The sequence below is a fragment of the Hippopotamus amphibius genome, chromosome 9 (assembly GCF_030028045.1).
Source record: "Hippopotamus amphibius kiboko isolate mHipAmp2 chromosome 9, mHipAmp2.hap2, whole genome shotgun sequence".
Lineage (NCBI taxonomy): Eukaryota > Metazoa > Chordata > Mammalia > Artiodactyla > Hippopotamidae > Hippopotamus > Hippopotamus amphibius.
In genome coordinates this window covers 129,282,760-129,309,720 of record NC_080194.1, presented here as the reverse complement: position 1 = coordinate 129,309,720, position 26,961 = coordinate 129,282,760, and the positions used below count along the sequence as shown (strand labels likewise).

General features: G+C 46.0%; 1 protein-coding gene across 2 annotated transcripts in view; it reads left to right on the top strand.

The window, feature by feature from the left end:
- Positions 1 to 26,961, top strand: part of GRIN2A (glutamate ionotropic receptor NMDA type subunit 2A) — a 383,792-nt gene that overhangs the window by 208,575 nt on the left and 148,256 nt on the right. For both annotated transcript variants that reach the window (XM_057695721.1, XM_057695722.1), the window contains one exon: positions 26,033 to 26,625. In XM_057695721.1, the coding sequence (XP_057551704.1) occupies positions 26,033 to 26,625 (593 nt within the window). The remainder of the gene's footprint in view (positions 1 to 26,032; positions 26,626 to 26,961) is intronic.

Below are 26,961 nucleotides of genomic sequence, written 5' to 3'. Positions count from 1 at the left end.
CCGGAAACCAGGACTTGTATAGAACCCTTGAGAATCTGAAATTTTTCATCTTTGCTTTAGATGTGGGTATTATGTTGCTTATTGGTAAAAGTAGTTTAAAACATTTAGAATTTAAAATGAGCAAAAGTCAACAACAAACACAAAAATGAAAGACAGATAACAAAGCCCACGGGACAGTAGATTCTGTTCTAGCTCCCCACTCCAGTATCAGCTGCGTTTGAAGAATGTCCACCTGTTGCACTTCACTTGCCTGGCACACACATCCTGATTCCAGCCCCGGGAATGGTTCTGCATCTTGATCACCTGTTGGAGCAAGACAGCCTTCAACCTTCCTAGGATGACAGAGACAACATTAAGGAAAGATGTGGAAGTGATGGTAGGAGCAAGCTCTCAGTGCCTGTCTGAGATTTGTCAGCATGATGCACAAGCTGCCCGGCATTTCTGCCCAAAGGTCATGCAGCCTGCTAGGCTTCCTGGCTTGTTCAAGTTGGAGGTGGAGATAGAATCTGAATCAGAAATGTCTTCCTTGGTGCTGTGTGACTGAAAGACCTAATTCACATGGACACACCTGGACAAGACTCCTAACCTCATCTGAAAGAAGCCAGTAAACCAAAACAAAACAAAAAATTGAGTCAGGCTCCTCTGTGTGCTGGGGATACAGTGATTAGTAAAACAAAGCAGAAAAATAAATAAATAAAACATTACACGTGGTTCCTGCCTTTAGGGAGCAAATGTTGCCGTGGGGGACACACACACTCAAAATAGCCTATAAATACATGTTAATTACAACCATATTAAGTGCTATGAAAATACCAGAAAGAGCAGGGAAGAGAGGAAATTTACCTAATCAAGGTGGTCAGGGAAAGCATCCCTTAAAAAATGATGATCTGGCAATGAAATGAAGGATGAGGAAGAGACTGAGAAGGAGGGACCATCGCAAGGGAGAGAGCGCAGCACAAGCAAAGGGCCTGTGGTGAGCACAAGGGGACTGAGAAGTCACTGCAGTGAGAGGGGAGGAAGCAAGCCCACGTGTGGTCTGATTCGAGCCTTGCAGAGGCAACAGGGCCCAGACTCTACTGGAATCGACAGATCAGGCTGTGGTCTGTGTCATTTGTCCTAGGAGTCATTTGACACCAAGAGGTCAGTGCCAAAGTGGAGATAAGCTCAGGGTATTGAGAGGGTGAAACCCTCTCCTGACTCAGGCAGTTGGCTGTAAGGATTTACTGAGGGCCTACTGGGATGACACCAAACTCATCCCCAGTCCCAACAGCCTGCAGAATGTGTGCACTGTGACCCCCAGGGAGGGAAACCGCATTGTCACAGTCACTGTTTGCATAATAACCATGAAGCAAATCTACTGCCACTTGCTACAAAGTTACCACTCGTTGCCAAGATGAGTCCTGGGGCTCAACCCACAGTCTCACTTACTGTGGGGATGTGTTTCACCTGAGTGCAGAGAGAATTTGCATGTTGGGCAGATAGATTCATTTAGAGACAGAAAGCTCATTAAAATCCCAACTTTTTTGTGTCTGCAGTGCCTCTGTTTTTCTAATGTGTAGCCTAAAAGTCTTGCTTGGCAAGGGATTTTTAAAAATGAAGAGAGTAGGCATTTTTACGCCAGGCCAATCACTATGTCAAATGAGCTTCAGAAAAAGAAGCACCTTTGTGGGTTGCTAAATGAGCTGAGTGTTCAGTAGTCCCTCGATACTCTGTTCTCTCTGTCCCATTCAGATGAGGGGGTGTTGTAATAACCTCCCAGGAGAAAGCAAGAGAAAGACGTGTGAAGTCTTTGAGTTGCAAAGAGCAGCCCTCTCAACTCCAGAGGGTATCCTCGCGGCTGTCTGCCTCAATCTGCTGAACGTGTTCAACCTTCACTTCCTTTATATTCTTAGGAGGAGGACACAAGCTTTATGTGTTCCCTGAAAAGAAGAAGCGATGTCCAGAGTGAAGAACCAAGCATTGAAGGTCTATCACAAGCGTGCATTTTGGAGTTAAGCACAGAGGGCAGTTCACTTCATCATCCTTTAGCATGTAGGAAGTTATTTGGGGACTTCCTGTGTTTTCCTGAATGTGTTTCTTGGTGCTGCACAGGAGGAAAGGTGTGGGGGACCTGGAATGGGAAAAGAGAAGAAGGCAGGGGCAGGAGCTACCTGGCCCCACCTTGAATCCCAGCATCAGAGGGTTTCTCCTCTTGGCCTCAAAATACCTTTGTGTTTGAGAAGAAGCATCCTTTGGTTAGAAAGTGTTGGGCTTCTTCCACTGTCTCCTTTGCTCCTCTGGATGGCCCCGAGGCCCAGATTCTACTCCCTCCATTCATGCTAGAGCCCCCAGTGACCCTCTCCCTGCCCTGTGCAGCCATCCCATTCAGTCTTTGTCCTGCTGGACACTTTAGACGCCTCCCACCCCTCCCTCCATCATCAAGCTCTCTACCTTCTTGGCTTCTAAGACTTCCTTTGCTTTCTCCTTGTACCTCACCTGCATGCCCACTCTGTCTCCCTTCCATGTATCTCTCCTTCCAGTAGCCCATGCTTTCTAATGTTCTCATAAAGTCCTCAAGGCTCTTCTCTTTCTGCATATGTTAGGAGATGTCACCAGAGCTGTCAAACCCCTGCAGATGGAGGCTTTTTGAAACTCAAACCCCAGCCCTAACCTCTTTCCTAACCTGCTTGCATACCTCGCTGCCTGCCAGTCTCCCCGACACGGAGGTCTCACCAGTGGCCAGTCCCTACCTGCATTGCCTGTGTATTTCCCCCTTCTCCTCCCAGTATCTGCTTGTCTACCTTGCTCACTCATTCATTCAGTAGGCACTTACTGAGCCGCTACTCTATGTCAGGCACAGTGCCAGGTGGCAGGGATACAACTATGAGGAAGAAAGCAAGGTCCCCCACCTATTCCCCACCTTTGTAAATGACATCCCATTCACCTGGCCATCGTCCTCAAGTCCTCCCTCTCCTCCACACCCCCAACCCTGCCAGTCCCATCAGTTGGTTGCCAAAGCCATCAGGACCTGTCTCCTAAACATCTCTTGAGTCTCTCTCCTCCTTTTTATCTCTATTGCTACTATCCAAGTTCAGGTCTTTCCTTCCTTGTCTGGGATTGCTTCTGTGGCTTCTTGACCTGCTCTTCCTGCCTGTATTCTCCCCCCCCGCCCCCCTCCAAGCCGTTCTTCATGCTCTAGCCAGGGTGGTCCTTTCAGAAGACAAAAATATGATCGTGTCACATCTCTGCTTAAAATCCTTGAGTGGATGCTTCTCATCAACCTCAAAAAAGCCTTAGCTCAGCTCTTTTTTTTCCACTCCATTTCTGTGTCTCTCCATCCTGCCTTCCCTCCCTCCCTCAATCTGCTGACCATTACTTCCTTTCTGTTCTTGGGAGCAGGACACAATTAAATGTTATGCGTTCTCTGTAAAGAAAAAGGGATGTCCAGAGTGAAGAACTGAGGGCCCCCGTTGTGTAGCACTATATGACCAGTATGGCTGTCTCTCTCGGTTCGTCTAGGAGGCCAGTGAGCCCCCACCCTCCAGCCTCAACTTTCTCATGTATACAATGAGAAGAAAGAGAGCTGTCTTCTGATTTCTCATGGTTTCCACAAAAGTTGCCGCAAGTATGAAATACGTGGGAATGAAAAGTATCGTTGGGGGCTGGGAGGTCAGTGGGCAAAGTGTGTCAGGGCTCCCCTTGCCTCCGGGGGAGGAGTGACCCTGAAGCAGGAGTCTCTTCTGTGTTCAATGATGCTGGAGAGGGCAGACCTCCTGAGCTTGAAGAGCTGACTTGGGCTCCTGCACTGAGCGTGGCTGTAGCTGAGAGGCCCCAGGGCTGAGCAGGAACACGAATGGAACATCATCAATTGTGTTTTTTCTCCTTTCAAATAGTAATTTGGAACCCTTTTCAGAGACTGACATTCAATTTTCCCTTTTATGTCGCTTCTCCAGAAAACACTCAAACCATCAATTTTTCTGTTAAAATCTCTCCCTTCTCACCCCTTGTTTATGTTCCTAATTCCTCTTGTGCTTGGAGTTCAACTGTGACAATGAACTCTGGTCGCAATTAATTCATCCTCTTTTTTTGAGCTTCAAGTGGGTCTTGACTTAGCCCTTGTTGGGAGGGAGCAAACAAATGTTAGCTTTTTGTCGTGTGCCCCTACATAAATGTGCACGGGGGAATTTAGCGTTGCCCTGTTAAAGGGATCACTGGCATTCTGTATTTGGTCTGCTGGTCTCCAAGGGTATGAGAGATGAATAAGTCCGATGCTCTTAAGATGTCTGGATCTACATACATTCCAGGAACCTCTGTATTCTGTTAGCTTCACAGGGAAGTGATTACTAAGCAGAACATTATGCCCAAGTAAAATGGGGCACATAGGGTTGCTAAATCACTTGGCATTAGTTCAGGGCTCCTACTTCTCCTGTGGAAGCATTACTTCTAGAGGAAGAAGCCGGCAGCGTCCAGCACTGTGCTGAGAAGGGGTGATCTTTAGGCAATATTTGAATGTATGCCACAGGAGCCGGCCTTGGGTCGAGGGAAGAAAGCAAACATTGACGAAGAGGAGGGTGCACGTTGCCGGCGGTGGAGAGCAAGGGCTTTGAAATCCAACAGAATTCAAATGAACTCGCTTCGACATTAGTACTGCCAACTTCATGGGCTTGCGCTAGTGATTAAATCAGATAATGTGGGGGAAAGGGGCTGGCATGGAATGAATTAACCAGTAGATAGCGGTCACTGTGGGTCAGACACTGCCAACAGGTCCGCATACATGACCTCATCTAATCCACCAGGGAGGTGGCAATTGCTTTTCTCATCTCACGGCAGAGGAAACGCAGGCTTAACGAGGCTGAGTCTGCTTCTCAAGGCCACAGAGCTTGTTCGCTGCAGAACGGAGGTTTGAGTGCAGGTGTGTCTTATGCCCCCAGCCAGTGTGCCGTCCGCTGCATCAGGTCCCCGGGGGCGATTCTGCAGGGACTGTACTCTTGCAAAGCAATTATACCATCCTGCTTGAGTGTGTTAAAGAATAGAAGGAACCCAGCCTGCTTGGCAGCCCCGTCTAGAGAAGGCTGTTGTCACAGCCACTCCAGTGTGTGTTCTGTGAGGTTGAGAGTGACTGATGACCACAAAGCTGCTGGGGTACTTAGGCTACCCGGGAAGCGCAGGAACACGTGGATGGCCACCTGAGCCCTACTAGACTCCCAGGAGGCCCTTCCTTCCAGCTGGGCCAGTGCCTCAAGCGACCATGAGGTCTGAGGGCTCCCTAAGGGACCGGCTGCAATACTGACGGGACCAAGGAGAAGCTTCCAGCCTCAGCTGCAGGCCCTGCTTGCTTGCTTGCTTTATTTATGTGTCTTGGTATTTTTAAAAATGGTGGTAAAATACATATAAGATTGACCACTGTAATTATGTTAAAGTGTGTATTCCGTGCCACGGCTACCTGCACAGTGTCATACGACCACTGTCTATTCCCAGAACCGGTCACCACCCCAGACGGAAGCCCCTGCGCCGTAGCAGTCCCTCCCGCTTCCTCCCCGCGCCCAGCTCCCCGCAACCACTCCCCTGCTTTCTGTCTCTACGGATTTGCCTGCTGTGGATGGCTGTGTAAGTGGTGTCAGACAGTAGGTAGTCTTTGGTGTCTGGCTTCTTTTGCTGAAGATCTGTGATGGCGGAGAGGGCAGAAAAGGGGGCTTGGGGGTGAGGTAGGGATTGGGAAGGAAACAGTGCGTTTCTGGGTTTGGATAGAGAGGGTTTTCATTTTGCCTGAATCTGTCTTGTTCCTGAGTTCTGGAGAGCAAGTAGCAGGAGTTCAGACAGCACGGAATACCAGCCTAATCCCCCCTGGCCCCGCAATTTGTTTTCTGCCTTCAGATCACGAGAGTTTGGATAGCGAAGGATTCCTGTACTTCAGACACTCAGATTCGCCTCCCAGCTCCATCTCCCCTCCCCTCCCCATTCCAGCAGGACCCACTTAAACCCCGCCTCCCCACTCCACGGGTGTGCCCATGACTCAGCCACTCTTTCGCACTGAATATTCTTTCTTTCCTTCCCTCTCTCTTATCCACACCCCTTCCTTCCTTCCTTCATTCATTCCCTCTCTTACGCACCTCATTCATTCATCCATCCATTCCCTCTCTCTTATCCACACCCCTTCCTTCCTTCCTTCCTTCTCTCTTACCTACAACCTCTTCCTTCCTTCCTTCCTTCCTTCCTTCCTTCCTTCCTTCCTTCCTCCCTCCCTCCCTCCCTCCTTTCTTCCCTCCTTCCCTCCCCCACCCTCACTTACACCGTCAGCTGCTGTGTTGTGTTCTGGGCCCCACCATGTACAGGAGCTGGCCTGGGGGCTATTCCTGCAGAGAGGTGTTAGCACTAGTCTAGTCGCGTGGAGACAGATATTTAAATAGACACTCTAAACGCCTGGTGATGAGATCAACAGCTGAGGGAGGACAGTGTGTTCTGGGAGCACCGTGGGGGTGGGGGGCGGAGGGGACAGAGGAGGCGGCAGCGGGGTGCTCTGTATCCAAGGGCGGCACACCTGTCCCCACCCTGCAGTTCACGGAGCTCCTGCACGTCACCACATCACAGTTGGCCAGGCACCCCTCCAGGGAACCAGAGTCCCTCTAGGTCCATCTTCTAAATGGAAACACGGAGGCTCAGAGGGACGCGGCCACTCACTCTGGGCTGAGAGCAGCAGGGCCAGTGTGCCGGAGGGAACGGCTACGTTCCCAGCGGTGTCGGTTCCCCCTGGCAAGTGGGCGTGGGCACTGCCTGAATAAGAGTGACCTCTCTGTGCTCTCCTGGTTTTGGGGTGGCTCCAGCTCTCTCAGGAATGGGGTGGTTCACCCGGGGTGGGCCCTCTTCCTCCCTCCCATGCAGTAAGTTCTGACTCACAGCCTCTCCCTGAAAGTGCTTTGTCGGATCAGATGATGGGACTGACAGGCTGTGACACGTGGCTGTCTCAGCTGGGAAGGCCGATGGAAACACACAGTGGTGAGGATGTCAGACAACAGACACCGTCTTGCATCCCTCCCCACTCTTCCGTGGAAGACAGAGGCCGCCTGGTGTCACGGCTGAAGTCTGCTGTGGGGTCAGACCTGCAGGTCTGAACCTCTCCTCTGCCAGAGGCTGGGGGACGTTGGGCATATAACCACCCACTGCTGGTCCATGGACTAAGCTACCCAAAGCTTGGTCCGTGGACCAGCAGCATCAGTGCCACCTGAGAGCTTGTTAGCAGTGCCCTAGTCCATACCTACTCGTCCGAATCTGCAGTGGAATAAGAGCCCCCAGTGGTTCCTATGCTCATTAAAGTAAAGAGGCTTCTCTCTATGTCCTCAACTTCCTCAACTGTAAAATGGGAACAGAAATATTAACACTGTTCCCGAAAGCTTAGTGTGAAGATTAAATGCACTAAAAGTTCTCTGCTTGGCTGAGGAGTCATCCTGGTTTCCCCAGGACCTAAGGGGCTCCAGGAATGCAGGACTTTCAGTGTTAACACAGGGAAGAGTTTTCACCTGCTCTCAGCTCATGCCTGGCACACAGTAAGAGCTCTTTTGAAGGGACAGTGTCATTATTAGGACATTTTGGAAACGTGGGAAAGAGCCACCGGGGAACTGTTTGTGTTTTCATTAATACTATGCTAGTGGGCTGTAGAGTTTGGGATTTCGTTGTCGTCATTGTGGTTGATTTTTCCTGATGACAACGGCCACAGAAATCCCAGCTCTCATTAATCAAGCTCTCGGTCTGTGCTGAGAGCTATACATGCACTGTCTCCATCACAACAACCTCTTTAAAGTAGGGACTAAAATTCCCTCCATTTTGAAAATGAGAAAATGGAGCCTCGGAGATAGGACGTATTTTGCCCAAGACCCTGACATTAGCAAGAAGAAGAGCCAAGACTTGAACCCTTGGTCTATTTGGCACCAACATCTGTGCCTTTAATAACATACACATCTAGGCTCCCAAAGGGAGAAGCAGTTTCCTCTGGAGGCTCAGCTTTCCGAGCTGTTTGTAGACATTTCCTAGAGAACAGCAGGCATTTTGAAGAGGACATTTCTACTCTAATGTTTACCTCCAGGGCCTGCCCTTACCAAGTGTTATGGGAAAGCCTGAGATTCTCCTTTGTCCAGAAATAAAGCTGCCTCCTTCAGTCCACCGGCAGCCCCTCTGTGTGTGACAGCCAGAGATGAGAACTTAATGAACGGGACGTGTTTGCTTTTTCTCCTCGCTGGAACGGTTTAATGACAAGTGATTATTTTTGGTGGCAACTTGTCATGTCTTTCGTCTGGGTCACGGCAGCGTGACTGTCAGACTCTCTGAGAGGAAACCAATCTCAGCGGCATATGAAAGAAAAACAAAACAAGACACCTCCAAAATAAAGGAATGGTGAAGAGCTCATGCAGGGAAGGGGGAGATACGTGGAGAGAGGTGGCTGCCCTGCGGAAAAAAACAAGGATCAGAAAAGGGAAGGATGGTGAAGGGAAACACTCCACTCTGTGGCTTGGCTCCTTCTGATTTAAGTTCAGAAAATGAGTGGAGGATGAGTCACATCATTCTCCATTTTTTTCCCTAGCTAAAGTGATGTCAGAAATCTTTGGTTGCCAGTGACAGAAAAGTTAATTCAGATTGGCTTAAGTAAAATGAGGAGATTAATTGGCAATTAATTGGGACATACAATGATGACAAGGAGATTGGCTTCAGGTTTGGCTTGAACAAGGTGCTCAAGAAGGCTCTCAGGACTTGGTAACTCTCCATCTTTCACCTTTGCCTTTGGCTCTGATGGTTTCCTTCTCAGGATGGTGTATGGTGGCCGGATGGCTGCCAGAAACTCTTGAACATCCTTCCAGGTTCAAGACTAACAGTAAGAGAAACTGTCTTTTCCTAGTCACTTGTCCCACAAATCCTGAGAATCACTCTGATTGTACCAGTTAGGACATGTTCCTACCCCTGAACTAATTGATGGCACTATGGGAATCGGATGGGCCAGTTGGTTTGATTGAGAAAGGGGAAAGGATGGCTCCCCGTGGAAATTCACTATGACCAGTAAAGGAAGAACAGATGCTCAGTGGCCAGAATGACAAATAACCATGATGTGGCTCAGGGAGATTTGTGCTTCTTTAAGAAAAGGAATCTGAAAAAAATGGCTTCAGGTGCACAGAGAAAAGTCAGTAGCCCAGGTAGAGCTGGGACCTCGAAAAAAAGATGCTCTCATGTACTTGGGTTTATCAGCTCCTTGGAGACCTGGCTCAGTGATCTGACCAGGTAGAACTTCCCTCTGGCTTTCTCCGTGAGAATGGCTGGACCTAGCCTCATGCAATCCATAATCGCTAATGACCCTGTTTGGAAGCCTTGAGTCAGACGCTCACCCGCAGGTTGACAGAGCACCGGGTGAAGCCAGCTTGGGCCTTTGCTGTGTCCTTGCATAGAAATGAGGGCCTGAATCTCAGCAGGTGTCTCTTCTTGGCCAGCCCTGCTAACGATCTAGAAAGCAGGACTGGGTCCAAGAGCCGCAATCATCACGTGGTTCTGATGAATGTCGGGGATGCTGGGCTGTCCTTAGCTGGCTGCAGCTGGAATCAAGGAATACACCTCTCCATGCATGTGTGTGTTCTCTCCTCCAGCACTGTGATATATGTCAGAGGGGTATGGATGATGAGCTGGGACAAGCTCTGGAAGGCCCGGGCAGACGTGCGCGTCCTAGTCACGCTATTCACGGTTAGGGTACCAGTGGGCTCAACAATACAGCAAACAGTTATGTGCCTTACTGCATCGTCCGTGGAGGCTCCCCTCTTGGCACAGATCGGAATTCCAAAGGGAAGAACAGGGCTGGCTCACATGAAATTCCAACATCCCCCAAATTTCAGAGCCTCTCCCAGCTGCCCTGCTGGGAGATACTAATGGTGTATTTAGCAGAGGAATTGTTTGGAATAAAACTGACCTAGAAATGAAATCCAGACCACTTGCCGTGATCGTCAGAGCTCTCACTATGTGACATGGCCTCTGCTTCCTGTCCTAACTCATCTCACCACCCTCTCCTTTGCTGATTAAACTGCAGCTGTGCTGATCTCCCTTCTAGTCCCTGAGCCTGCCAAGCCCTTTTCTACTTTTGTGCACGCGTCTCCTCCTGCTTGGCTCTCCTTACCCCCCCTTCACGTCTCAGCTTTGCCTGACTGACAGCCCCCCTTCAGAGTCTTTTGATCAGCTCTGATATATCAGACCAGATGGTCGGAAGGGGAGCTGCTCCCCACTCCACCCCTGAACTGTTGCATCATCTGATTTCCTTGAGATCATCCTATTGATTTCCTTCTTCCTTGTCTGTCTCCTCCTATAAGAATGTAAACTTCATGAAAGTGGGGATCTTCACTTTGGTAGCCTCCTTCCCTGGATTCCCTTCCCTAGAACAATGCCTGGCACATAGTGGGAGTTTATTCTAGCCACCCAGTGAATGAAAGGTAATTAATAGATGTATGTCTCTTCCTAGAGCAGTAGATCTGGCAAGTTCGCTCAAATACTTAAAGTACCAGTCTCCCTCTCTGCCCACTGGCAGCCTTGTAGACTCCGAATGCTACTCCCAGGTTCATTCCCAGAGCCGTGGCCCGGTGCCATGCAAGGTGTTGAGGAGGGTTCAGAAGGGCATGGCATTCTGCCCTCAAGAATTCTAGTCTGAAGGGAAGGCGAGATGCAAGCTTCTCAGCAGCTAGTGCTAGGGAGTGCTAGGCTGGAAAGATCAAGATGCTGGAAATTCAGAAGGGGAGGAATATATAGGAAGTGGGGCAGTAAGGAGTCCTCAGTGGACGTGAGACGAGGCTTGATGCTCAAGGCTACCATCTCCACCACGACTAACACCTACTCAACTTGATTGAGCCCCTCCTATGTGCTGAGTGCTTTACATACATTACCTCTCAAAATATGCACGGCAACCCATTTTTCAGATGGGGAGACAGAGGCTTAGGTTAAAAAAACTCACTTCCAGTAAAAGAAGCAGATCCTAGGCAGGCTGTCGGCAAAGCCATGTTCCTCTTACACACGCCCCGTTCCTTGTGGGTTCTCTTTGCAGAAAACACTTCACGCACGATGGCATCATGACTCAGCAAAGAGAGCACCAGGTTAGGAGGCAAGAGACCCCTGTGTCTGTTCCTGCCATTTCACTGATTTATGTGAAATTTGGAATACGTTATCTAAGATTCTGGAGCCTCAGTTTCCTCACCTTGAAGATAGGGGAGCTGGACTTGGCAGTACCAAGTCTTGCCATCCATCAGCATTTTCAGGGGCAAGTACATATCCTCGAGCTCCTCAACGGAGATTCTGATTCCCTGGAGATGGTTTGGAGCCTGGAAATCTAAAGATACAAAAATTCCTCGGGTGAGCTGATACATAGCTACAGGGCTGGATCCTGAAGGCTTGGATTAGTGTTTTCAATGTTGGCTGCGCATTAGACTTACCCAGGGAATTAGCAGTAACCTGAACCCCATCCCAGACCAACTGTATTGGCATCTTTAGGAGTGAGGCTGGTAGGGGTGGGAGAGCATCAGCTTTAAAGTGTAAAGACTTTGGGGCTCTTAAAATGTGGTTAGTGTCACTGAGAAGCCATATAGTTAATCCTATTTCATACTTTAAAATTCAGTGTAAATAGTCATACGTGGCCAATAGGTGCTGTATCGGAAACCCAGGCTAGAGTGAGGTTGAAGTCTTGGTAGCTCTATGTGGCTCATTTCTTGCTTCAAACCATAGTGCTCTTCTTTGTAACTGTCTTGGCTAATACCCATCCTTCCCACTCCAGGCTAAGAGACTAGTGTATGGACTCTGAGTTAAGCCTGTGTTAACTCAGGTGTTCTTCTCCTGGTCTCTGAATCAAAGCATTTCAGCTACCTTGGACAGCTACCCTACCTGAGAACCCAAAAGTCTCCAGAAACCTAAGACTAAACTTCTCATTTGAAGAGAGGGAAGGATAGAGCAGAGAAAGGTGTTGTTATTTTAGACAAATGCTGGTAGATTTGCTCCTAAGAGAAGCAAAATGGGAAGTAGAACACAAATCATAAAGTGGTCCAACGAGTGGAGGTTGCTTGGAGTGGAATTCTGTGTTTGTGGGGGATGGAGCTGGTGTGTTTTGGGGACATGATGGACAGGGGAACGTATGAAGACTTCCACTGGGTTTCCTTCCAAACACACATTATTCATTAGCTCACTCAGCAATGTAGTTTGTCACCTGTTCGTGGAGTACCTGACCTCTCACAGGTTCTGGTGTAGATGCTGAGCGCCGAACACTGGAGTCCAGACTGTGATGGGGTTGGTGTGTGTGTCCACTCTATCCTGAAGGTTGTTGGAGCTGTTGAAAAAATTTAACCAGGAGGGCCCCGTGCTCCAGTTTGAACTTTAAAAAGATAGCTCCAGCAGCAGGAGACGGGCGAGATTGTGGTAGGCACTCCAGACAAGAGGCTTCTTCTTTAGTTTGAGAGAGAACTGCCAAGCGTCAGAACGTGAGACGGTGCAACAGGGAAGAGAAAATGAAATAAACCTGTCGGGTGATAAAGGCATTATGGATGCCGCTTAGCTTGAGTGGTGGTGAACTGCAGTAGTAAATGAGGAAAGAGACCCGTCCCTGTCTCCTGAGAGGCACGAAACGAGGGATAGAAATCATAAAATGGTCCAACAAGTGGAGGTTGCTTGGAGTGGAATTCTGTGTTTGTGGACGAGGGAGCTGGTGTGTTGTGGGAAGTGGTACTTGGGTTTGACTTCCCCACTCTGTTCCAGTCTCCTGATTGACAGCTGGTGTGAGATCATTGCTGTTGCTTGCCCATTTCTGAGGGATTTTCTTTTCTAGTTGGATGCCTCAAGAAAGATTAAGTGGTGTTATTCATCACACACACACACACACACACACACACACAAACAAACACACACACTTTTTCCTGTTCTGCATACCTGGAATCAGTGTTTCCTGGTAGCTAAGCAGCCAGATTTTGGATTTGGATCACCTAGTCTTGAATCCTGCCTCTTCCATGTACTAGCTATGTGGGTTTGGGCAAGTTACATTCTCTGAGCCTGTGTTTTTAATCTGTAATACAGGGGTAATAATAATACTTCCTACTGTATGCCACATTGTACTACACATAGAATAGACCAAATAAATATTACTTGTGATGGTGACCATGATGATGGTGATGATGAGGGGGAGGAGGAAGATGGATGGATGTGATGGCCATGATGGTGATGGATGGTGATGAGAATGATGGTGGATGGTGCTGGTGATGGTGACGGTGATGTTGGATGATGAGGGGATAGAGATCCTCTAGTGAAACAGATCCAGCTTGTGTGTATATGAGAACGCTCTCATCCATGGAAAATGAAATAAAATATGTTTAAAAGCTCAGCTGATACACAATAAGAGTAGCAGAAAGTACATTGGGGCTCAGCAAGGCAGACAGCAAATTCCCAAGGAGTCCTTCAAGATCTTACTTGGTCCCTTGCAAGATTATCCTTTTTTTGGCGCCCACCCTGACAGGCAGAGGAAAATAAGCTATGGAAATGGGTGCAGGGTTGACAACAGCAGCCAGTTCTCTCTTGCTTCCTGGGGATGAGTTTCCTGCTCATTTATTTTCTCACCAAATATTTATTGGGCCCCTACTGTGTGTCAGACATGGTGCTGGGCCTTGAAGATACTACCTTGAATAACACTCATCCTGCTGTTGAGAGGGACAGAGAAAAACAAATAAATCAGCTTCGGAGTTCATATACTCAGGTCACAGAAATTCAGTTTCAGTTGGACTGGCTTGGAGCACGGGCATCAGTGGTTTTTTTATATATATATATATCTCCAAGTGATTCTCTCGTGCAGCCAGGAATGAAAGCCATTGGTGTGTGCAAAGGAACATTGGGTGACATCTTACAATAACTGAGCCATTGTCAGCATGGGGCCATGTGGATTTTAGGGAAATCATTTAACCTCTCTTCCTTTGTCTTTATGAGACATGCCAGCCATGAGGGCTATAACCACTGGCAACACGTCATCTCTTGGGTAGTTAGAATCAAAGAGATAATGAGTGTGGGTGTACTTCATAGCCTTGTAAATGGATTAGTGAAATGAAAGTTGGTTTTAGACTCTGTTAAACATCACACCTTGATACCCATGGAATCAGGTCTCACCCTGGAGACTCAGCAAGGTCTGGAACATTCTAGAACCTCAGTTATGGCAGGACTGGAACACAAAGTTGAAAGCAGGCACCAGAATCCCACACCTCCCTGCCTCCCTGGCTCTGTGTTTAAAACAGTTTGTTCTGCTTCTGCAGAGCAGTGAGCTTGGGGAGGGAACTGCTTTTGCTTCAGAACCCAAGTGGGTGTCTGAAATCTGTTCCTCTCCCCCTGCTGCACGCTGCCGAGGAAGCCAGTGCCAGAGATCGTCAGATTGATCTGTGGAACCTGAAGGGGGCAGGCTGAGTGATGGCAGGAGGAGGTAAGTGTAGGAGGGTCAGCCTCTGCTGTCCAGGTAGGAATCGGGAAGAACACGCAGGGCCTTGAAACACAGGACCATTTGGCATATCAGATGCCAGGTCCTGGGAGTGTGGCCAAACTCCCCCATCACCTCCTGCCAGTCCATAAAACCATCTTAGAAAATCCCAAAGCTAAACATGAGCCTCTTCAGTGCCTCACTGTGCAATTATGTTTTGCAAATAACTTCTCGCTTTCATCCCTCCAAGGGGTATCCATTGCCTTTGGTCCACAGTGGTTTTGGAAGTTTAAGTTTCAGATGCCAGTAGAAATGAAGGTGGTGTAGGGTAACTGCATGAGGTCCATAAAGAACGTTAGCGACGGTTTCTCTCCAAAGCGTGATTCATCACTTCCTTCTCTTCACGCAGCCGCCTCGGGCTGAGGATGAATGAGCTGGTTTGAGGAGGGAGAAGGGAATGTGAAACTAGCATATCAATAGTTCTGAAGATACCATTTTTTAATAGGGTGAGGATCCCCTTAGGTTTCTGGCAGTGACCGTGTGGTCTAAGGGACAGAGGATGGAGGAGAGGAATCCCTAAACTGTTGGAGTCAGACATGGATAAATGAGCCTTTTACTCCTTCTAGTTCATCCTATCCTCACAGCAACCCTATGGGGTGGTGCTCACGAGTCCCATTTCATAGGCAAAGAAACCCAGATCCAGAAGTTTAGGTAGCTACCCATGGCCACATGGCTAGTTATTGCAGAGCCAGGACTTGAACTCAGGTCCAATAGACCCCAGAGCCTATGTTATTTCAACTATAAAGTTTGACTGGTGTGCGTGAAGGGGTTGCCTAGAGACTCTGAACTGAATGTGATGGGTCTGTGGGAGCCACTGATGACTGTAGAGGAGAGGAGTGGTATGGTTAAAGCAGTGCTTTAGGGATTTCAATCAGGCAGCCACGAACAAGGTGAGTTGTTGCGATGCTCCAGTCAAGAGTGAACTCTTTTTTTTTTTTTTTTTTTTATTATTTTATTTTATTTTTTTGGGGGTACACCAGGTTCAATCAACTGTTTTTATACACATATCCCCATATTCCCTCCCTTCCTTGACGCCCCCCCCCTCGAGTCCCCCCCACCCTCCCTGCCCCAGTCCTCTAAGGCATCTTCCATCCTCGAGTTGGACTCCCTTTGTTATACAACAACTTCCCACTGACTATTTTACAGTTGGTAGTATATATATGTCTGTGCTACTCTCTCGCTTCTTCTCAGTTTCCCCTTCACCCCCCGCCCCCTCCCATACCTCGAGTTCTCCAGTCCATTCTCTGTATCTGCTTCCTTGTTCTTGTCACTGAGTTAATCAGTACCATTTTTAGATTCCGTATATGTGAGTTAGCATACAATATTTGTCCTTCTCTTTCTGACTTACTTCACTCTGTATGACAGATTGTAGTTCTATCCACCTCATGACATATAGCTCCATCTCATCCCTTTTTATAGCTGAGTAATATTCCATTGTATATATATGCCACATCTTCTGTATCCATTCATTTGTTGATGGGCATTTAGGTTGCTTCCATGTCCTGGCTATTGTAAAGAGTGCTGCAATAAACATTATGGTACAAGTTTCTTTTGGGATTATGGTTTTCTTTGGGTATATGCCCAGGAGTGGGATGACTGGATCATATGGTAGTTCTATTTGTAGTTTTTGAAGGAACCTCCAAATTGTTTTCCATAGTGGCTGTACCAACTTACAGTCCCACCAACAGTGCAGGAGAGTTCCCTTTTCTCCACACCCTCTCCAACATTTGTTGTTTCCAGACTTTGTGATGATGGCCATTCTGATTGGTGTGAGGTGATACCTCATTGTGGCTTTGACTTGCATTTCTCTGATGATGAGTGATGTTGAGCATCTTTTCATGTGTTTGTTGGCCATCTGTATGTCTTCTTTGGAGAAATGTCTATTTAGGTCTTCTGCCCATTTGTGGATTGGGTTATTTGCTTTTTTGGTATGAAGCTGCCTGAGCTGCTTGTATATTTTGGAGGTTAATCCTTTGTCCGTTGTTTCATAGGCAATTATTTTTTCCCATTCTGAGGGTTGCCTTTTAGTCTTGTTTATGGTTTCTTTTGCTGTGCAAAAGCTTTTAAGTTTCATGAGGTCCCATTCATTTATTCTTGATTTTATTTCCATGATTCTAGGAGGTGGGTCAAAAAGGATCTTGCTTTGATGTATGTCAAAGAGTGTTCTGCCTATGTTTTCCTCTAGAAGTTTGATAGTGTCTGGCCTTCCATGTAGGTCTTTAATCCATTTGGAGTTTATTTTTGTGTATGGTGTTAGGAAGTGTTCTAATTTCATTCTTTTACATGTTGCTGTCCAATTTTCCCAGCACCACTTATTGAAGAGGCTGTCTTTTTTCCATTGTATACTCGTGCCTCCTTTGTCAAAGATAAGGTGCCCATATGTGTTTGGGCTTACTTCTGAGTTCTCTATTCTATTCCATTGATCTTCCTTTCTATTTTTGTGCCAGGACCATACTGTCTTGATCACTATGGCCTTGTAGTATAGTTTGAAGTCAGGAAGCCTGATTCCACCAACTCCATTTTTCCTTCTCAAGATTGCTTTGGCTATTCGGGGTCTTTTGCGTTTCCATACAAATCGTAAGATTTCTTGCTCTAGTTCTGTGAAAAATGCCATTGGTAATCTGATCGGGATTGCATTGAATCTGTAAATTGCTTTGGGTAGTACGGTCATTTTCACGATGTTGATTCTTCCAATCCAGGAACATGGTATGTCCCTCCATCTGTTTGTGTCATCTTTGATTTCTTTCATCAATGTCTTAAAGTTTTCTGTATACAGATCTTTTGCCTCCTTAGGCAGGTTTATTCCTAGGTATTTGATTCTTTTTGTTGCAATGGTGAATGGGAGAGTTTCCTTAATTTCTCTTTCTGCTCTTCCGTTGTTAGTGTATAGGAATGCAAGAGATTTCTGTGCATTAATTTTGTATCCTGCTACTTTACTAAACTCATCAATGAGTGCTAGCAGTTTCCTGGTAGAGTCTTTAGGGTTTTCTATATATAGTATCATGTCATCTGCAAAGAGTGATAATTTTACTTCTTCTTTTCCAATTTGGATTCCTTTAATTTCTTTTTCTTCTCTGATTGCTGTGGCTAACACTTCCAAAACTATGTTGAATAACAGTGGTGAGAGTGGACACCCTTGTCTTGTTCCTGTTCTTAGAGGGAATTCTTCCAGTTTTTCTCCATTGAGAACAATGTTGGCTTTTGGTTTGTCATATATGGCTTTTATGATGTTGAGGTAATTTCCTTCTATGCCCATTTTCTGGAGAGCTTTTATCATAAATGGATGTTGAACTTTGTCAAAAGCTTTTTCTGCATCTATTGAAATGATCCTATGGTTTTTATCCTTCAATTTGTTGATATGATGTATCACGTTGATTGATTTGCGTATATTGAAGAATCCTTGCATCCCAGGGATAAACCCCACTTGATCGTGGTGTATGATTTTTTTAATGTGCTGTTGCAGTCTGTTAGCTAGTATTTTGTTGAGGATTTTTGCATCTATATTCATCAGTGATATTGGTCTGTAGTTTTCTTTTTTTGTGACATCTTTGCCTGGTTTGGGTATCAGGGTGATGGTAGCCTCGTAGAATGAGTTTGGGAGTGCTCCGCCTTCTGCAATATTTTGGAAGAGTTTGAGAAGGATAGGTGTTAACTCTTCTCGAAATGTTTGATAGAATTCGCCAGTGAATCCATCTGGTCCTGGGCTTTTGTGTGTTGGGAGATTTTTAATCACTGCCTCAATTTCTGTACTTGTGATTGGTCTGTTCATGGTTTCTATTTCTTCCTGGTTCAGTCTTGGAAGATTGTATTTTTCTAAGAATGTATCCATTTCTTCCAGGTTATCCAATTGATTGGCATATAGTTGCTTGTAGTAGTCTCTCATGATGTTTTGTATTTCTGAGGTGTCCGTTGTGACTTCTCCTTTTTCATTTCTAATTCTGTTGATTTGCATCTTCTCCCTTTTTTTCTTGATGAGTCTGGCTAATGGTTTATCAATTTTGTTAATCTTCTCAAAGAACCAGCTTTTAGTTTTATTTATTTTTCTTATGGTTTCTTTCCTTTCTTTTTCATTTATTTCTGCTCTGATCTTTATGATTTCTTTCCTTCTGCTCGCTTTGGGGTTTCTTTGTTCTTCTTTCTCTAGTTGTTTTAGGTGTAAGGTTAGGTTGTTTATTCGATCATTTTCTTGTTTCTTAAGGTAGGACTGTATTGCTATAAACTTCCCTCTTAGAACTGCTTTTGCTGCGTCCCATAGGTTTTGGGTTGTTGTGTTTTCGTTGTCATTTGTTTCTAGATATTTTTTGATTTCCTCTTTGATTTCTGTAGTGATTCCTTGGTTGTTTAAGAGTGAATTGTTTAGCCTCCACGTGTTTGTATTTTTTGCAGTTTTTTTCCTGTAATTGATATCTAGTCTCATGGCGTTGTGGTCTGAGAAGATGCTTGATATGATTTCAATTTTCTTGAATTTGCTGAGGTTTGATTTGTGACCCAAGATGTGATCTATCCTGGAAAATGTTCCGTGTGCACTTGAGAAGAAAGTGTAGTCTGTCGTTTTTGGATGGAATGTCCTATAAATATCAATGAAGTCGAGATGGTCTAATGTGTCATTTAAAGCTTGTGTGTCTTTATTGATTTTCTGTTTGGATGATCTGTCCATTGATGTAAGTGGGGTGTTCAAGTCTCCCACTATTATTGTGTTACTGTCGATGTCCCCTTTTATAGCTGTTAGTATTTGCCTTATGTATTGAGGTGCTCCTATATTGGGGGCATAGATATTTACCATTGTGATATGTTCTTCTTGGATGGATCCCTTGATCATTATGTAGTGTCCTTCCTTGTCTCTTTTAATAGTCTTTACTTTCAAGTCTAATTTGTCTGATATGAGTATTGCTACTCCAGCTTTCTTTTGACTTCCATTTGCATGGAATATCTTTTTCCATCCCTTCACTTTCAGTCTATATGTATCCCTTGGTCTGAAGTGGGTTTCTTGTAGGCAGCATATAGAAGGGTCTTGCTTTTGTATCCATTCAGCCAGTCTGTGTCTTTTGGTTGGAGCATTTAGTCCATTGACATTTAAAGTGATTATTGACATGTGTGTTCCAATTACCATTTTCTTAATTGTTTTGGGTTTGTATTTGTAGGTGTTTTCCTTTTCTTGTGTTTCCTACTTAGAGAAGTTCCTTTAGCACTTGTTGTAAGGCTGGTTTGGTGGTGCTGAATTCTCTGAACTTTTGCTTGTCTGGAAAGCTTTTGATTTCTCCCTCAAATCTGAATGAGATTCTTGCTGGGTAGAGGATTCTTGGCTGTAGGTTTCTCTCTTTCAGGACTTTCAGTATATCCTGCCATTCCCTTCTGGCCTGCAGAGTTTCTGTGGAAAGGTCAGCTGTTATCCTGATGGGTTTTCCCTTATATGTTGTTTGTTGCTTTTCTCTTGCTGCTTTTAATATTTTTCCTTTGTGTTTAATTGTCGTTAGTTTGATTAATATGTATCTTGGTGTATTTCTCCTTGGGTTTATTCTGTATGGGACTCTCTGTGCTTCTTGGACTTGGTGAATTATTTCCTTTCCCATGTTGGGGAAGTTTTCCACTATAACCTCTTCAAATATTTTCTCTGACCCTTTCTTGTTTTCTTCTTCTTCTGGGATGCCTATAATTCGAATGTTGGTACGTTTAAGGTTATCACTGAGGTCTCTGAGGCTGTCTTCTAGTCTTTTTATTTTTTTATCTTTTTCCTGCTCTGTGGCGTTTATTTCTCCCATTCTATCTTCCAAGTCACTTATTCGTTCTTCTGCCTCAGTCATTCTGCTGGTTAGAGCATCTAGAGTATTTTTAATTTCAGTTATTTTGTTATCCATTGCTGTTTGTTTTTCTGAGTTCTTATGAACTGTTTCTTGTACTTTCTCTATTTTGTTATCGAGATTTTGTATCATTTTGACTATCATTACTCTAAATTCTTTTTCAGGCATTTTTCCTATTTCCTCCTCATTTATTTGGTCTTGTGGGTTTTTTTCCTGCTCCTTTGCCTGCATGGTGTTTCTTTGTTTCCTCATGGTTGTCCAAGCTTTTGGGGTTGCTTGTCCTGGTGATAGAGGTGTTTATAGAAGACTGTCCAAGCCTCAGACTAATGTCCAAGTATTGGAGTAGATGAATATTCAGTCTAGGAAACACATACATGTATAAGACACACAATTATTGAATCCGTTAGGACATAAGGCTCTAGAAAGACCTGACAGAACCCCAGTGTGCTATCAGATATTCAAAGAGAAACCCAGCAGAAATTGACAACTGAAACAGAACAAATCAGAGACAAAAGCAAAAGCAAACAAACAACAAATAACACCCTACACATACAAACATCAATCCAGGGAGATTTTGTAAGCTAGGATCAAATATAGAAATGAGCTGGAGTACCACCAGAGAGAATGGAGATTCTCAGAATGTAATTAGACAACTGTACTAAGAACTAAGATAAAGACAAAAGCCTAATATTAATACCAAGGCAGTGCATCATCTGAAGAATAGAGCAAGGAGTCTGAGCAGACCGATAGTGTTGCTTATAAGTATGTTAAGATAAAATACACTTAAAATGGCTGGAAGAAAGGGGAACAGAAGAGCGTAATGTGGTTGGAAATATGCAAAGAAAAAGAAAGGAATAGAAGTGTATAAAAGAAAGGGATGAAAGGAAAGTATGAAAGATATTTTGTCCGTACTACCAAAAACTTAGCTAGATATAGAAGTATATAAAAAGGCAAAAAAAAAAAAAAAAAAAAAAAAAGAGTAAAAAATATCCTTAAAAAATTATGTTGTAAAACTTGTAGATCCCTTAGGGCTAAGATCGTATTTAATAAATCAAAAAAAAAAAAAAAATCCAGAACTGATCCCCGAATGGACCAGTTCAATAGGTATTGATACTACTATTTCTGTTTCCTTAGCGTCTCAGCTGTAAGTGTCCTTCTCCTTGCCTTGGGTTTTTTTTTTTTTTGCGTTATTCTGTGACCAGCAGAGGTTCCTTTATTATTCGTCTGTAAGCCTCGGTGTGTGGGGAGGGAGAGGGTGCAATAGTGGCTCCTTCTCCTGGGAGTGAGTGAGCAGTGGCGCACTGTTGCTTCAGTCAGGCTTGGAGGTGCCTGTTGCAGAGGGCGCTGGTGGCTCAGGCGTACACAGAAAGTCTTAGAGTTGGGCCTCTCTCGGGGTTTTTTCTTTTTGATGCTGGTTTTTTTTTTTTTTTTTTTTCTCTCGGCAGCCTCCCTGCTGCTGGCGTTGCAAGGAGTTTTAATCTAGCCCCGCCCGAGCGCCTGAGGGTGGTTGTTATCCCTGAGCGCCTTAGGTGGCCCGCAGGGCGTCTCTCCACTGCCTGTTGCAGAGGCGCGGAAAGAGAGGGAGAGGGAGAGGCTATGCGCGCGGCTCCTCCCCCCCCCCCCGGGAGCCTGCAGCCTCCAGCCGCCATCATGGCCGGGCAGCTCTCAGGGACCGGCACTCCTCTCCGCGGACCTCCTCCCTCCTGTGCTCTCGGTCCGTCACCCTACCGGCAACAATGTTTCTCACCCTGAACCAGCTCTCCGGTTCCCACGCTCCCGCTCCTGGACCCTCCGTTCAGCCGCGGATCGATGTCTCGGTCCGGGAACGCTGAGCTGCGCTGCGGACCCTCCGTATGTTTCTCACTCCCTCCCGTCTGCCACAGCTCCGCCGCTTCACCCTCTTTGAGCCCTCGTAGATGCCTCCCTACCGGCTATGTCAGGCTCCCCGCAGCCCTTTCTGGTGTCCGAGGCCGTCTGCTGGTGTTCAGCTGGTTCTCTGTGGGAATGACTGCGTCCTTCCGTGCATTCCCAATGCATCTGTGGAGAGGGATGCACTCCACGTCTCTCTACTTCGCCGCCATCTTTCTCTCTCTAAGAGTGAACTCTTTGAGGGGGACGAGTTAGCATAAGGCCCTGGTATGAGATACCAGCACTCCTGAGGCAGGGTGAAAGTAATAGTGATGTGCATTTGTGGAGCACTTGATATTCGATGGGTACTGCACTGGGTGCTTTTATACAGAGAGATCATTTAATCCTTACAACCTGATGAAGAAGTGCTGTCACTAGCAGTAGGGTAGTGAGGGGTGACAAGCTTGCAGGCAGACAACCCTGCGTGATTCTGAAAAAATCATTCTACCTCTGCGTCTACTTATTCATTTGTAAAATGGGGATAACACTAGTACCAGTTTAGGAAGATGGTTGGGGGTGGGATTAAATGAGATATTACATAGAAAGTGTTCAACCACAAGACTCTCATAGAGTAAATGCTCCCAGCATGTTAGCTGGTATAATTATTACCATTTCCATACCCATTGTACAGATGTGGAAACTGAGGCTTGGAAAGGTGAAGTGATTCTTCCCAAGGCTACACATTTTGGATTGGTACCTGGGCAGTCTGATCCTAGAAGTTATACTGCTATCCATTCTGGGGAGAGGAGATTAATGGGGATTAGAAAAGGGTCACAGGAGAGATTCAGCTTGGGCAGGGCAATGGGGATGTCACAGGGTAAGGGGTTTGTACATATTCTTTCACAGAGAGCTTGTGCCAAGCCAGCTCTTGGCTGATGAACAGCTATCCCTATAATTATCTTTCTCCTTTCTGAAGTTTACTGTATAGCCGTGTCCTCCTTTCTCTGCATGGAGAGCCAGATAAGGCTGCATTTGTTCACAGTTCTGCTCTGTGCTCATGGGTACATGTACGTGGATATTATGTCCAACTCATCGTACACAGAGCAGGAGTGTTGGAGCATCCCAAATGCCACCAACTCCCACATGCAGCACGTTTGACCTCCACTTCTTCAGCAGTACCAGTTATGCTGAAGACGTGGGATAGCTGCAGTAGGTTGTCTCAGAGGTCCTTTTTATTGGGTGCCAACTGTGCCCTTAGCATAAGTCCACCTGAGAACTGTCTCCATTCTTCATGCGCTCAGGGCAAGATGCTGATCGCATTGCCTTTTGCAGTCATAACGTAACTCTGGTGACCGGCTTCCTCGGAGGCACCTTTGCTCTGTGGGAATTATTACATCTCTTTTGCAAATAAGCTTGGAACTTTTCAGCTCCATCCCAAGAGACACCTGACAGCGCTTGAGGTTGAGGCACATAACTGTCTTGAGACTTCACTTCTGTGGCTCCTTCTGCTGGTGGGTTCTTTATATTGTTGCCTTTGGGGGCAGCTACTGTGGCTCACAGAACTCATATATTCTCCTCCTTATCAATAAAGGACACACTAGATGTATTTGGGCATTGGACGGTTAAGTGGTTCCTCAGGGTAGTGGGAGGAGGATGGTGAAAGCTTTTATTTTTTGGACATGACATCTGAGAGCTATACAAAAAAATACAGCCTTGGATACTGAATTCTCCCCTTTCACTTTGTGTTTAAACCAAGAACGTTTCTCTTAGGCTTCATTCACACATTCGTTCACTCGTGCGCTCCCTCACACTCCATTTACTGATGGGTCGTGTGCCAAGGCTTCTGCCAGGTTCTGGGGACGGAGAGATGAGGACGGCAGAATCTCTGCCCTTGTGCACTTCACAGCCTTGTTGAGGCAAGATTTGAAGTGATTAATCAATCCAAGAATATTGGATTTCTCCAAAAGCTACTGTAGGGAAAAAGATAATTATCCAAAGTCTTTAAATCTGTTACCCAATTTAATTGATTTAATTAAGTAAAATTCATAGAACTGTCATGTTGGAAGGGGCCCGGAAGGCATTAACTTCTGTTTTTTCTCTCTGCCTTCAGGCCACACTGCACTCAAATTATCCCCCTAAACTGACGCATTTTAGAAAAGGGGGATATTTCTAAGAACTATAGTTTTCAGCCCTTTTGGATAAAACTTTCTATTCAGTGATCATCCACAGGGAAAATTATGCAGGCTTGTTGAAAGACTTGACATGCACAGCTACAAAGTGTTGTTCTGAAAGACATGAATGGAATTGTGCACTCCTCACGCACCAGCGCACACACATGAAATGAAATCCCCACAGTTATACAGTTGAAGGTGTGTTAAATGCACATGGTAAACACAGAATGCGAAATGCAAGCATGGCTGCAGTATGATAAAGACCCTTTGAGAATTCTTTCAGTTCCCAGAAAAAAATATATCTCAGCATTTGTCAAATCCTATTTTGCTATAACACAGAGCCATACTTTCTGTTTAGTTGGCATTTTTGCGCCAGTGGGTCCACGACATGGTTTAAGTGTCTGCTCTATGCAGATCTTCAGCGATCCCAGGAAGGCTGTGGTGGGGTGTTGGGTAGGGGGCTGGAAGTGGAACCAGAACCTGAGTTCGGATGGTGACTAGCTATGGACCATTCTGAGCCTCATTCTCCCCAACCAACAGTACCGACTTCTTAGGAGAATCACAGGGATTTAGCCAGTTAAGGGGTGTGAGGGTAGTTTGGAAATGGTACAACTGAGTGCATCACCTGCTTTTTTTTCTAAGTAGAAGTTTGTTCTTGTGATTAGATCATGACTTGGGGAGGTGTTAGGACTATGAGAGCCCTTTTAACCCAACACAAGTAACCATGTCACTTTCCAGTGTTAAGAGCCTTCAGGAGCTCACCCTTCTGCTCAGAATAAGGTCCAACACAGCCCCCGAGGCTGTTCACGATGGGGTTTCTGCCAAGCTCATCAACATCATCTCATCCCCCCTACATCACAGGCGGTCATGCATGTATCTTCAGTTCCTGGACTAGTCAAGATGTATCCCCAGGGCTCCTCTGACTATCCTGTCCACTGGTTTCCCCTCTTCTGTACCTGGATACTTCTTCAACATCCCCTTAGCCTTTCTCAACTCCCAGTCCATAGAAGTTGCTCTTCTCCACATTTCTTCCAGATGCGTGAAGGCAGAGACCATGTCTGTCTGTCTTATAGATCTTCATTTCCACAAGCTCTCACATGCTGTTGCCATGTAATTAGGTGTTCAACAAATATTGATTGATTGAACAGACAGGGGTCCACCTAGCATTTATCATAGTCTGTGTTACACAGGAACCTAGAGTTCAAGTGACAGAAACTCTGCTCAAATTGGCTAAAGTGAACATGGAGCTTGAGGCTTACATAACCAGCAGGTCCAGAGTAAATGGCTCCAGGCACGGGTGACTCCAGGTGCTCCAAGTGTGTCATCAGGGACCTCCCTCTGTTTCCTGGTGTTGTTTTGCTTCTGTTGGCTTCATCTTCTAGTCAGGAGCCTGGGGGCCAGATGGAGTTCGTTCTATTGGAACTATTTGGACCCAAAAGGATGGTGGTGTGATGAACTAGAGGAACATGAAGCCGGCAAAATAATAGACATCCTTCACTGTTCCAGGCTGTGGGCTCCAAGTTCAGGGGCCTCTCTCATCTCTGCATTTCCAGTATCTGTTCCAGAGTCGGGCATATAGGAGGTGCTCAGGAATGTTTGCGAATGAACAGATGTGTGGTTTATCTTCCCTCCCTTCTAGGAAGGAGTGTCTTTATGCCTTTGAAGACAGACGATTGTGCATCAGCTGCCTTCTGCCTCATCCTCTGTTTTGCTTTCTTTTTACCTGTTGGCAGGATCCGACGTCTACCTTCTTCCAATTCGGGGCGTCCATCCAGCAGCAGGCCACGGTCATGCTCAAGATCATGCAGGATTACGACTGGCATGTCTTCTCCCTGGTGACCACCATCTTCCCTGGCTACAGGGACTTCATCAGCTTCATTAAGACCACAGTGGACAACAGCTTTGTGGGCTGGGACATGCAGAACGTGATCACACTGGACACGTCCTTCGAGGATGCAAAGACACAAGTCCAGCTGAAGAAGATCCACTCCTCCGTCATCTTGCTCTACTGTTCCAAAGACGAGGCTGTCCTCATCCTGAGCGAGGCCCGCTCCCTCGGCCTCACCGGGTATGATTTCTTCTGGATCGTCCCCAGCTTGGTCTCAGGGAACACGGAGCTCATCCCCAAAGAGTTTCCATCGGGACTCATTTCCGTCTCCTATGACGACTGGGACTACAGCCTGGAGGCTAGGGTGAGGGACGGCCTGGGCATCCTGACCACTGCCGCATCGTCCATGTTGGACAAGTTCTCCTACATCCCCGAGGCCAAGGCCAGCTGCTACGGGCAGACAGAGAAGCCAGAGACCCCGCTACACACGCTGCACCAGTAAGAGGGGCTCTTTGCTTGTCCCCCAAAGTGGGATCAGAGTTTTGTTGCTATTGTGTGTTTAAATACTAAGAGCAACATAATTAGTATTTTCAGCAATGTGTACTCATTGCTAAAAATGTGCACTGAAAATAGGGAATGTTGTGTGTGTGCGCCTGTGGGATGTGTTGTTCTCCTCTCCCCTCTTCCTCTCTTTTCATCTCCTTTTGAGTAACATCATCTTGGTTTTCTGCAATTTAATTTTTTTTTACTCAACAATATACCTTGAAAACCTACACTTGAGATCTATTTGTCTATCTATCTATCTATCTATCTATCTATCTATCTATCTATCTA